This window comes from Paroedura picta, chromosome 3 (assembly GCF_049243985.1).
Source record: "Paroedura picta isolate Pp20150507F chromosome 3, Ppicta_v3.0, whole genome shotgun sequence".
NCBI classification, from domain to species: domain Eukaryota; kingdom Metazoa; phylum Chordata; class Lepidosauria; order Squamata; family Gekkonidae; genus Paroedura; species Paroedura picta.
Genome location: NC_135371.1, coordinates 3,428,187 through 3,438,797, shown reverse-complemented (window position 1 = coordinate 3,438,797; position 10,611 = coordinate 3,428,187). Strand labels below are relative to the sequence as shown.

Sequence of the window (10,611 nt, the reverse complement as noted above, 5' to 3'; positions counted from 1 at the left end):
TGGGCTTTGATGCTAGTCAAAGTATATAACACAGGTATCTCTAATGCTCCAAACTCACAAGCACGAGGATTTTGAGTCCATAGTCCACAAAGGCCTGACCCTCAACAATATGGCATCCCAGAAGGCCAGGAGCAGCAGCAGAACAGGATGGCCAGACCCAAAGCGAGGAGGTCGACTTCAGTAACCGGAGAACGCTTTGGGGCCACGTTCTGTCCAGCCAGGCAGCTTTTAGCTGGAGTGCAGAGTCGCCCTCGCTGGGGCGGAGCTGAGCCGGGCGGGCGGCGCTGCCTTGGGGGCTTGCAGAGAGGCCCAGCCCTTCCCGGCACCCCTTCGGGGGTCTCTGGGCGTGGGTGGGGAGGGGGCTTGGTCATGAGTTGCGGGAGGGAGAAGGTGGGGCGCCAGGGAGGCAGCGGGAGGGAAAGGCTTCGCAGGCGGGCCCTTTGGGGGCCTCTCCGCGCGCCTCTGCCGGGGGATATCAAAGCTTCTCTCTCCTGGCCGGCTGCCCTCAGTCCGAAGGAAGGTCGCCAACTCCTGGCCGGGAAATGCCGGGAGGTCTGCGCTGGAGGGCGAAGGAGCACGGAGGCCAGGAATGCCCCCGAGGCCACCTTCCCGGAGGAGCCCGTTTTCCTCCAGGGGGACTGGCCGGGGCGGGCGGAGACGAGCTGCCATTCCGGGAGACCTCCAGGCCCGGCCGGGAGATCCTGGGAGCAAAGGCACCGCCTAGGAGGACTGAAGGTGGCCCCGCTCCCCGCGGCCCCGGGAGGCCGGTCTGCAGCTGCCCTTAATGGCTCCCGAGGAGCCCCATTGAGCCGCAGCCTCCGGCCCTGCAGGTGGGTCCGGCCTTGAGAGGGTTAAGGGGAGGGAGGGTCTGGCCAGAGCGGCTCTTCTGCTGGGCGGGGGTGGGGGGACGTCATTTCCGGCGGCCAAACCGGATGAGGGGGAGCTCCGGTCCACCAGAGGCGCCGAGGAGTCCGGACCGGGCGGGGCTTCCAGGCAAGTCCGTAGCTGCGGGCGGGGGGCGCGGAGGCCCTGGGGGGGGGCAGACCCCTGTCTTCGCCTGGCCTGCCTCGCAGGGTGGTTGTTGGGGGGAGAGTGCAGGGGAGACCACGAGCGCCCCCCCTCCCCCCGCCCCGTGGTTGGAGAAGGACGCCTCGCGGCTCGTTCAGGCCCTGAAAAACGGGGCAGCTAAACACAGCTCTTCCTGAACCCTCAGCTCGCTGGGCAGAGGCAGCCCCACCCCGAGGCCCAGTTCCCCCTCCTGCCCGGGTTATTTGGGGGGAAGGAGGGCAGGCAAGGGAGGGACACACACACACCACGCACACCCTGCCCACAATGCAATGGGGAGCCGCACGAGGGCCCCGCAGAGCAGGCCTGGGTTCAGGGGCGGCCAAGGGGGAGGCAGCAGAGCACAGAGCTGCCTTCTGGGCGTTGGGGGGCCTTCCCTCCGAGATGCTCTTTGCCAGGATTGGCTCCCCTTGGGAGGAGGAAGCCCTGCAGCCTCCCGGGGTCTTGTGCTTATTGGCTGTCCTTCTTCCCTTTAACATCCTGGCTCAGGCGGGAGGCAGAGGGATTCCCTCTCAGCTACACACGAGGAAGCGTCCCTGGGCCTCCAGATGGCTGAGCCAAAGCTCAACCAAGGCCTGCCAGCCTCCCTCCCCGGATCTCAGGGGCTCCTTCTGCACAGAGGCTCCTGCCTGCCCCTCCCCCTCCCTCCGCTGGGCGCTCGGACAGAGCTCTTGGTGGACCCTTCAGTGCAGGGGAAGAGGTGCCCGGAGTGCTTAAGGGGTCTCCCGGTCCTCTTTTCCTTGGGGGGCTCCGCTTTACCTTAAGAATTAGCCCCCTGATGGATGGAACCAACCAGTCAAAAGCCTTTAAAAAATCAGAAAAAAAAAGATGTGAAATATTACCTAAAATCCAAAGAGGCATCCTCGAAATCAGTTGGAGATATGGCAAAATGATGTTAGATTGATTTACAACCCATAAGGAGTGTTTTTGTCCTGATCCACCAGGGCAGTTGAAACATTGTGATGTTGACTGGTGTATTTTTTATTCTTGTCCCAGAGCCCTTTGTCTCTCTGCCCCCCCCCCCATGAGAAGCCTCTCCTCCTAGCCTGGGGAATAAAGGGGTCTCTTCACAGTCCCAGGTGGCCCAAGAGAAGGGAAGGAGATGGCAGAAGAGGACCCAGGAAGAACTGGGAGTGACCAGACTGCAAGCCAAGGCCCTTCTCCTGTCCTAGCTGGGAGTGGTGTGGAATTCTGGGAAAGGGCTGGGCCAGAGATGCTGCATCCAGCCACTGTGGCCTCAGATGTGCACAGCCGATGCTTCCGGCACTTCCGCTACCAGGAGGCCGAGGGGCCCCGAGAGGCTTGCAGCCGGCTCCACGGACTCTGCAACCGCTGGCTGGAGCCGGAGAGGCACACCAAGCAGCAGATCCTGGACCTGGTGATCCTGGAGCAGTTCCTGGCCCTCCTGCCCCAGGAGATGCAGGGCTGGGTGAGAGGATGCGGGCCGGAGAGCAGCTCCCAGGCGGTGGCCCTGGCCGAAGGCTTCCTCCTGAGCCAGGCGGAGGAGAGGAGGCAGGTGGACCAGGTGAGTGGCTGTTCTCCAGGTAGGTTTAATTCAAGCAAGGAGATCTGGCCTCATCCTAAAGATCCCCTGCCAGACATTTGTCCAAGCGTTCATCATCCCGTCATTACAGACAGAAGAATCACTTGAAAAGTGTTTGTGCAGGTTTGTGTTTGTGTTTTTGTGTGTGTATGGGGAGGGTGTCTCCCTGTCTGTCCTCCTCCTTTGGAATCTGGGCTCTATCTCTTCCCCCCCAAATATTGCTAAAAACTCTGGTAGCCTTGGAGGTCCTGCTGCGTTTACTGTCCTCGGGGCCACAGAAAGCCCATTTAAAGAGGAGCCTCATCCTGCCGTGCCCAGCCCCCTCCCCCAAGTGCGTTTTGGAGTCCTCCTGCGAGATGGAGGCCTTGGCAGGCCGGACTCAGCTTCAGGCTCCTTTCCCAGAGTTACTCCAGAGGAGACCCATTGAGCCAGCCTGGCTGGAGGAGCTCCCAGAGAGGACAGGAGGCCTTTTTCACTGGTTGGATTCGCAGAGCCCTTTGCTGGAGAGGCTGAGCCACACGGGGGTGGAAGAGGCAAGGCTTGCTTCTAGCAGGAGAGGCAACCCCTGGGGAAAGCCCTGCAGCTGAAGCCTGAGACGGTCTCCTCGGAAGTAAGGCAAGGGGAGTGTTTGGAGATCCCGGAAAGGAGGAAGGCTGGGATCCTCCTCAGGTGGGAACAAGGCTGAGCATATCCGGGAGAGATGAAAACTTATCTATGGCTGGGAATCCGAGGAATGGGGTTAGCGATTCTCTGCCTAAATCATAGAATCATAGAGTTGAAAGGGGCCATGCAGGCCATCTAGTCCAACCCCCTGCTCAACGCAGGATCAGCCCAAAGCATCCTAAAGCATCCAAGAAAAGTGTGTATCCCATCTTTACTTGAAGACGGCCAGGGAGGGGAAGTTAGGCAGCCTATTCCATTGCTGAACTACTCTGTGAAAATTTTTTCCCTGATATCTAGCCTGTATCATTGTACTTGTAGTTTAAACCCATTACTGCCCATCCTTTCCTCTGCAGCCAATGGGAACAGCATCCTGCCCTCCTCCAAGTGACAACCTTTCAAATAAATCTATTTAATGGCCCATATTATCTAGCCAGGAGGATTTGGGGAGAACCCAATGAGGATCAGTACAGCAAGGCAGATTTGTCTGAAGATACACTGAACAAATAGACCGCTTGCGGTAAGGAGACAGGACTGGAACTAGACAAAAGAGATTCTAGCTAGTTCCAGTTGGGATATTCTTTTCCAGTGACATTCCGGGGGCCACGGCTAGGAGGGGTGCTCTCCATTGTACGTATCTATCGGGCAATACAGCTGTCAGGATCAGTCAACTAAGGGCCTCGTGGGCAGCTGCATTTTGCACCACCTGCAATTTCCGTGGCAGGGTCAAGGGTAGCCCCACGTAGAGCAATTTGTAGTAGTCCAGCCTGGAGGTGATGGTCACGTGGATCACTGTGGCAAGGGCTTCTGGTGCTACTACTAGCTTTGTGGGTTGCAGATTGAAAAATGCCCACTGGGTTACCTTTGTCATCTGAGCCTCTATTGACGTACAGACGGCTCTGTCAGAGCCACCCAGTCACGGCCTGCAGACACTTGGCCAACTCAGCTGGGGGCGTATTCTGCCAGCTGTCCATCAGCACATAGAACTGGATCTAACCGTCTCCTTCTGCAGCCTCTTCTGCAAGCGAATTTCTTCCCCCTCTAGACAACTCACCAGGTCGGCTGATGGAGTCTGGGTGTGGGGCAGGACCCATTCCTTGGTCTCTTCTCTTCCATCTCTTACTCCTCTCCCTTCTGCCTTTTCAGACATTGGGTCAATCCCTGAAGGTGGAAGCTACAATCCCTGAGGCGCAAGGAGCTCCGTCCGAGGAAGGCCAGAGGGGGCAGGCTGTGCAGGTGGAAGGTACATTCCCTGAGGAGGAAGGAGCTCGCCTGGAGCAGGGGCAGGGGGTGCAGGCCGTGGAGCCTGTCCAAGATGCCCTCTCCTGCGGTAAGGACTCCTCGTGCCTGGATGTGATGGGGGCACACTGTGAGCCTGATGGGTGGAGAGTCCAGGTCAGGAAAAGAATTAAATGTTTCTTCACACAACAGAGAGTTGATTTGCATCCCTCAGTGGCCACTAACTGAGATGCTTCTAAAGGGAGAGGAGACATTCACGGAGGGCCATTCCCCCCATTATTTAAAATATTTATATTTGACCTCCCTTCTATAAGAGGTTGCTCCAAAGAGGACGGGTCGAGAAACCGCAGCATGGTTATTCAGGCTGGAGAATAAAGGGATTCTCCAACTTCCGGAGCAGCAGAGCTCTGAGGATCCGTGTCTGGGGCCCAAGAATGATGGAAAATGTTGACTTCCGTGCCCACCCTTACAAGGGCAGCTGGCAGGCTTCTCCAGGAAAGAGGCTGCTGGAGTAGGGATGTTGGCTACAGCCTGGCATCACGAGGAGCTTGGGGGAGGGGCTTTGGGAGGGGTTTTCCACAGATCGGGTGGCCTGTTAATGTTGCCTCTGGCTGAAAAATGCCGTTGTGAAATCCCCATGCCTTCTGACACTCTGAACACTCATTATGAGGGACAAGTTGATTGCTTCCAATAAAAAGACACGATGAAAATCTCTTTGTTGGAAGCATAATGAATCAGAAATCTCTGAATTGTTGCTAAGACTGACACACTGGGCAAAAGCTTGTGGGTACATAACTCTGACACCTTCAGATTACCCTTGAATCTCCAGATGTGCTGCAGTCACATTTGGATCTAATATGAGGGTGACATGTCATGTGACGTCCATTCCAGCCCCCACTTTCCTTCCCCCCAGACCAGACTCAGATCTCTTGAAGATCCAACTCACAAATATGTTGGAAGCGTTTATAACCCATGAAACTGAACCGTTCTTCAGCTCTGCCTCTTCCAGAATTTAGTAAAAAGTCTGTGTACAGAAAACATTTGTGTACAGAAGGGAAAGATTCAGAGCCCTGGGAAGGGGGTGTTTGAGGCAGGGAACAAACAAGCCAACACCCTTCCTTCTTCCTTTGTCTCACAAACAGGCAGAGAGGTTCCGCTGAGCTGTCATCTGTTCCGAAATGAGGAAAGGGCTGCATCCCATCCAGGCCAGGTAGGAGGGACGAGCAGGGACAGGCCAGGCCCAGCCTCCTATCTCAGGGGGCCTCCTGCTCCTGCATCTGTCCAAGGGGTCCGGGAGAGAGATCCTCTGCCTTCCCTCCCCTTGTGCCATCTCTGCCTGGTGTGCAGGGAAATCTGCTTTTCCTTTCAGCCTCCCTTCTCCTTTGAGGAGGTGTCCGTCTCCTTCACCGAGGCAGAGTGGGCCCTGCTGGATCCGGGCCAGAGAGCTCTGCACTGGGAAGTCATGCTGGAGAACTACATGAGCGTGGCCTTTCTGGGTAAGGATCTCTTGCAGGTTCCAAACATGTGAATTGCTGCCATTCTTGTGAGTCAATGTATTGAATAGAAATACAGCATTTTGCGGCTGGTCTTAGTTACTTGTGGAAGGGCTCCTGCTCCCTGGCAGTGGCTGTTCCCGGCATGCAGAAGGCCGCAGGTTCAATCCCCAGCATCTCCAGTTAAAAGGGTCAGGTAGGCGTTGAAGGGAAAGACCCCTGCCGGAGACCCTCGAGATCCGATGGTGGACTGAGCAGGCCTGACTGACTCCAAGGGACCAGGGGTTGGATCCAGTCGAAGGCAGCTTCCTTTGTCTGCTCTTGCTCAGGGGCAACTGAGGCCAGAGTCGGAGCCATCCGCCCAGCTAGAGAAGGTGCTCTGGCCGGAGGGAAGGAAGGTTAAAAGCGGAAGAAGACTGTGGAAGGAACCAGATTCTGGGCAACATTTGAAATCTCGAGGCTCAGAAATGCTCTGGTGTGACTCTTGAGGCAGACTTAAATGCTAGTGATTTTGGGAAAGGTGGAGGGGTAGTTAAGGTCAGCCAAGCTGGATGAGGCCGAAGGGCCATCAGTTCTTTCCTGATACAGCCACATAGATGCCTTTGGACCTGGCCAGCCCCCTTGGGTGCTAACAGGATCTCTCTGTTTATTCCAGCAGTGGAGGATCAGGGGAACGGAGAGGGTGAGGAACTCCATCAGCAAATGACAGGAAGAATTAACATTGAAGACTTAAAAGCAAACATCAGGATCCAAGACAGGCCTCAGATAAAGAAAGATGTCCTTGTGGGTGAGAAGGGAGGTGAAAGAAAATGTAATGTACATTTTGCAAAGAACATGATGATGAATTCAAGTAAATGGATTCCATGTAGGAAATACCTTATACACCAAATAAAACACAACGGGAAGAAAACTTTTAAAAGCTCAGAGTGTGGAAAGAGATTTCATCAGAGCAGTGGCCTTCAACGCCATCTGAAAACCCACACAGGGGAGAAGCCTATTGAATGCTCAGAGTGTGGGAAGAGATTCACTAGAAACAGCGATCTTCGGCGCCATCTGAATACCCACACAGGGGAGAAGCCTTTTGAATGCTCAGAGTGTGGAAAGAGATTCACTACAAACAGTGATCTTCAAAGCCACCTGAAAACGCACACAGGGGAGAAGCCTTTTGAATGCTCCGAGTGTGGAAAGAGATTCACTAGCAACAGCCATCTTCAACGGCATCTAAATACGCACACAGGGGAGAAACCTTTTGAATGCTCAGAGTGTGGAAAGAGATTCCGTCAGAGGAATACTCTTCAACGCCACCTGAAAATCCACACAGGGGAAAAGCCTTTTGAATGCACACAGTGTGGAAAGAGATTCATTCAGAGCAGTGGTCTTCAATACCATCTGAAAATCCACACAGGGGAGAAGCCTTTTGAATGCACAGAGTGTGGAAGGAGATTCACTCAAAGCAGCGGTCTTCAGTACCATGTGAAAACCCACACGGGGGAGAAGCCTTTTGAATGCTCACAATGTGGAAGGAGATTCACTCACAGCAGCGGTCTTCTACGCCATCTGAAAACCCACACAGGAGAGAAGCCTTTTGAATGCTCAGAGTGTGGAAAGAGATTCCGTTTGAGGAAGGGTCTTCAGCGCCACCTGAAAACCCACACAGGGGGAAAACCTTTTGAATGCACAGTGTGGAAAGAGATTCACTCAAAGCAGCGGTCTTCAATGCCACCTGAAAAGCCACACAGGGGAGAAGCCTTTTGAATGCTCAGAGTGCGGAAAGAGTTTCCGTCAGAGCAACACAGTTCTCCAAGGGTGGACGAACCAGAGCAGAGACTAACGTGGGAAGAGACATTTTGAGAGCTCAGTGTGTGGAAAGAGCATATTTTAACAGCATTAGAGAGCCCAGAAAGAGGGAAATCCCTTTGAAGGCCGAGAATATAGATTGTTACTCAGCATGGAACTCTTCCGCAGTGTCTAAGAACACACAGAGAGAAGGAGAAACTATGTAACTGCATAGCCCAGGAAGAGATTTTTCCTCTTATTTCACACCTGAAAGACAACAGACTCCATAAAGCATTCCTCCTCTATAAACTCTTGCAGAATGTTTGCATCTCCCCAGAAAATAAACCCTAACTAGGAAGAAATGGTAAAAGTTCTTGGCTGGCGGAAGGAACTTCAGCCACATTTCAAGCCCTCCAATCGATCTCACAGGAAGAAATTGCAGATGAGCTGTGTAATTACAGATGTGGAATCCCGGAGGAGTCCCCACAAGGGAGGAACCTCCTAAATAATCCGTTGGTGGCAAGAGCTTGAGGCACAGACCAGATTTCCGTGTCCTTCGGAGAATCCATAGAAGGGAGAAACATCCGTGTAGAAGAAGAGCTGCTTTTTGAATGCCCTGCTTTTCCCCACCAGATGGGACCTCAAAGCAGCTTAGATGCACCTTTTCCTTCCTCTCCCACAACAGACACCATGTGAGGTGGGGGCGGGTGCTGAGGGAGCTCCAAGAGAACTGTTCTGCAAGAACAGCTCTAAGAGAACCGTGACTAACCTAAGGTCACCCAGTTGTCTGAAGGAGTGGAGAATCAAACCCAAGTCCCCAGATGAGAGTTCACTGCTCTAAACCTGTGTGCCACACCAGCTCCAAAGCTGAGGGTCTTCAAAAGCCAAGTGTTGGAGGTTCAGAAAGGCTCAGAAAGTAACTACACAAAGCAGGGCCTTCTTAGTGGTTCCCCTTCTGTGTTGTGAACCGCCAGGGGCCTTTTTGGAGAGTACAAGAATCCAAAAAATAAGTAAGTCTTCCTGCCATGAAGAAAACTGACAAAAACATTCCCCCCCCCCCCCAAATCCTGTGAGGAAATAGCCCAGCTGAGGGTGAGGGATATCTTCACTCCTTGTGCTGTGAGCATCGTCTGACCAGGCGGCATCCTTGATTCACAAGCCTCCTGGGATAAGGACAAGCTGTGCTGTGGAGGCTGGACCCAACCCTCTTCCCTCCCCAGTCCAGCTTGCTCTGAGCAGTCTTGGGGGTCACCGCCCTGAAGGCCAAAGAGCTGCATCAATAGGATTCATTGGGGTTGAAGAGAAAGTCAGAGAAGACAAAACTGCGTTTAGGAAGAACAGATTTTCTCTCACCTCTATCAAACATTGTGTTTTCTGCATTTAGCAGGATTTTTGTGTGTTTTCATTAAAGTTTTCAACAGTACGTCTTTTTCAGTTGTGTGTAGCCTTGTGAATAAAATTTTCTTGTGGACGCTTGTGACTTACACTCGGGTACATGACTGATCCCCATTAATTAACGCAACTCAGTTTGTCCCCATTCATGATTTGGGTCAGTCCTGTTTAAGTGCCAGAGCTTCTAGTTATGACCTGGTGGGTCTGGGTTCAAATCCACAGTCGTCTTGGAAACTCTTTGGATGCCCTTTTGCCTGTCACAATTTCAGGCTAGCAGACATTGCAAGATTGTTTGTTTATTTGGATTTTTATACTGCCCATTCTTTAGGGCTCTGGGCGGTTTTCATGGAACATTGCATAACTTTACATGGAAAATTATAACAATCTACAACATTATACAAATTTCAATAGAACATCACAACTATCAGGTAACAATTCACAACATAACATGAACAACAACAACACTGTTGTTGTTGTTAGGTGCGAACTCGTGTCCGACCCATCGCGACCCCATGGACAATGATCCTCCAGGCCTTCCTGTCCTCTACCATTCCCCGGAGTCCATTTAAGTTTGCACCGACTGCTTCAGTGACTCCATCCAGCCACCTCATTCTCTGTCGCCCCCTTCTTCTTTTGCCCTCCATCGCTCCCAGCATCAGGCTCTTCTCCAGGGAGTCCTTCCTTCTCATGAGGTGGCCAAAGTATTTGAGTTTCATCTTCAGGATCTGGCCTTCTAAGGAGCAGTCCGGGCTGATCTCCTCTAGGACTGACCGGTTTGTTCGCCTTGCAGTCCAAGGGACTCGCAAGAGTCTTCTCCAGCACCAGAGTTCAAAAGCCTCAATTCTTTGACGCTCGGCCTTCCTTATGGTCCAACTTTCACAGCCATACATTGCAACTGAAAATGAAAAAGAGCCAGAAGTGCAGCTGCAATGAAGAGGCAGAAAGAGAGACAAAGCGATTTGTGGTTGTGTAAAGAGACCCCAGAAAGGGACTTTCGAGGCAAATAAGCAGAGGTGGTTTGCCTCTGCTGTCCTCTGCTGGGCCTTCCTTCCGAGTACTGGCCCAGGTTAGTTTGCATGATATGAAGAGATCAAACTATACCATGCTGCCTTCCCTCTCAGAAGGCCATAGAGAGCAATTAAAAGAACTTGAACTTAAGTACAAAAATGATCAAGGAATCCAATTTTATACAAGACTAAAGGGAGCCTTTGAAGAGTTGGAGGCTGAGGGGAAAAAATTAAATTGGTATTTGCACATCAAGGATTATTTATATTGGGCAACAGAGTGAACAAATTTTTCACCTACAACTTGAGTTTAACACAGGGCATACGCACCATTACTGCCATAAAGATGAACATCCTTACATTACATTAGTATGTCAGCCCCATCTACCTCACAGGGGGTCTGTTGTGGGGAGAGGAAGGGAAGGCGATTGGAAGCCGC

At 52.8% G+C, this 10,611-nt stretch overlaps 1 protein-coding gene across 1 annotated transcript; it reads left to right on the top strand.

The window, feature by feature from the left end:
• Positions 1–1,091: 1,091 nt before the first annotated feature.
• On the top strand, positions 1,092–9,206 carry LOC143833993 (uncharacterized). Its single transcript, XM_077330447.1, is given in 6 exon segments — positions 1,092–2,590; positions 4,415–4,598; positions 5,650–5,717; positions 5,877–6,003; positions 6,656–7,676; positions 7,678–9,206. Coding segments are annotated over 6 exon segments (1,977 nt in total). The 5' UTR covers positions 1,092–2,167; the 3' UTR covers positions 7,832–9,206.
• Positions 9,207–10,611: the final 1,405 nt, after the last annotated feature.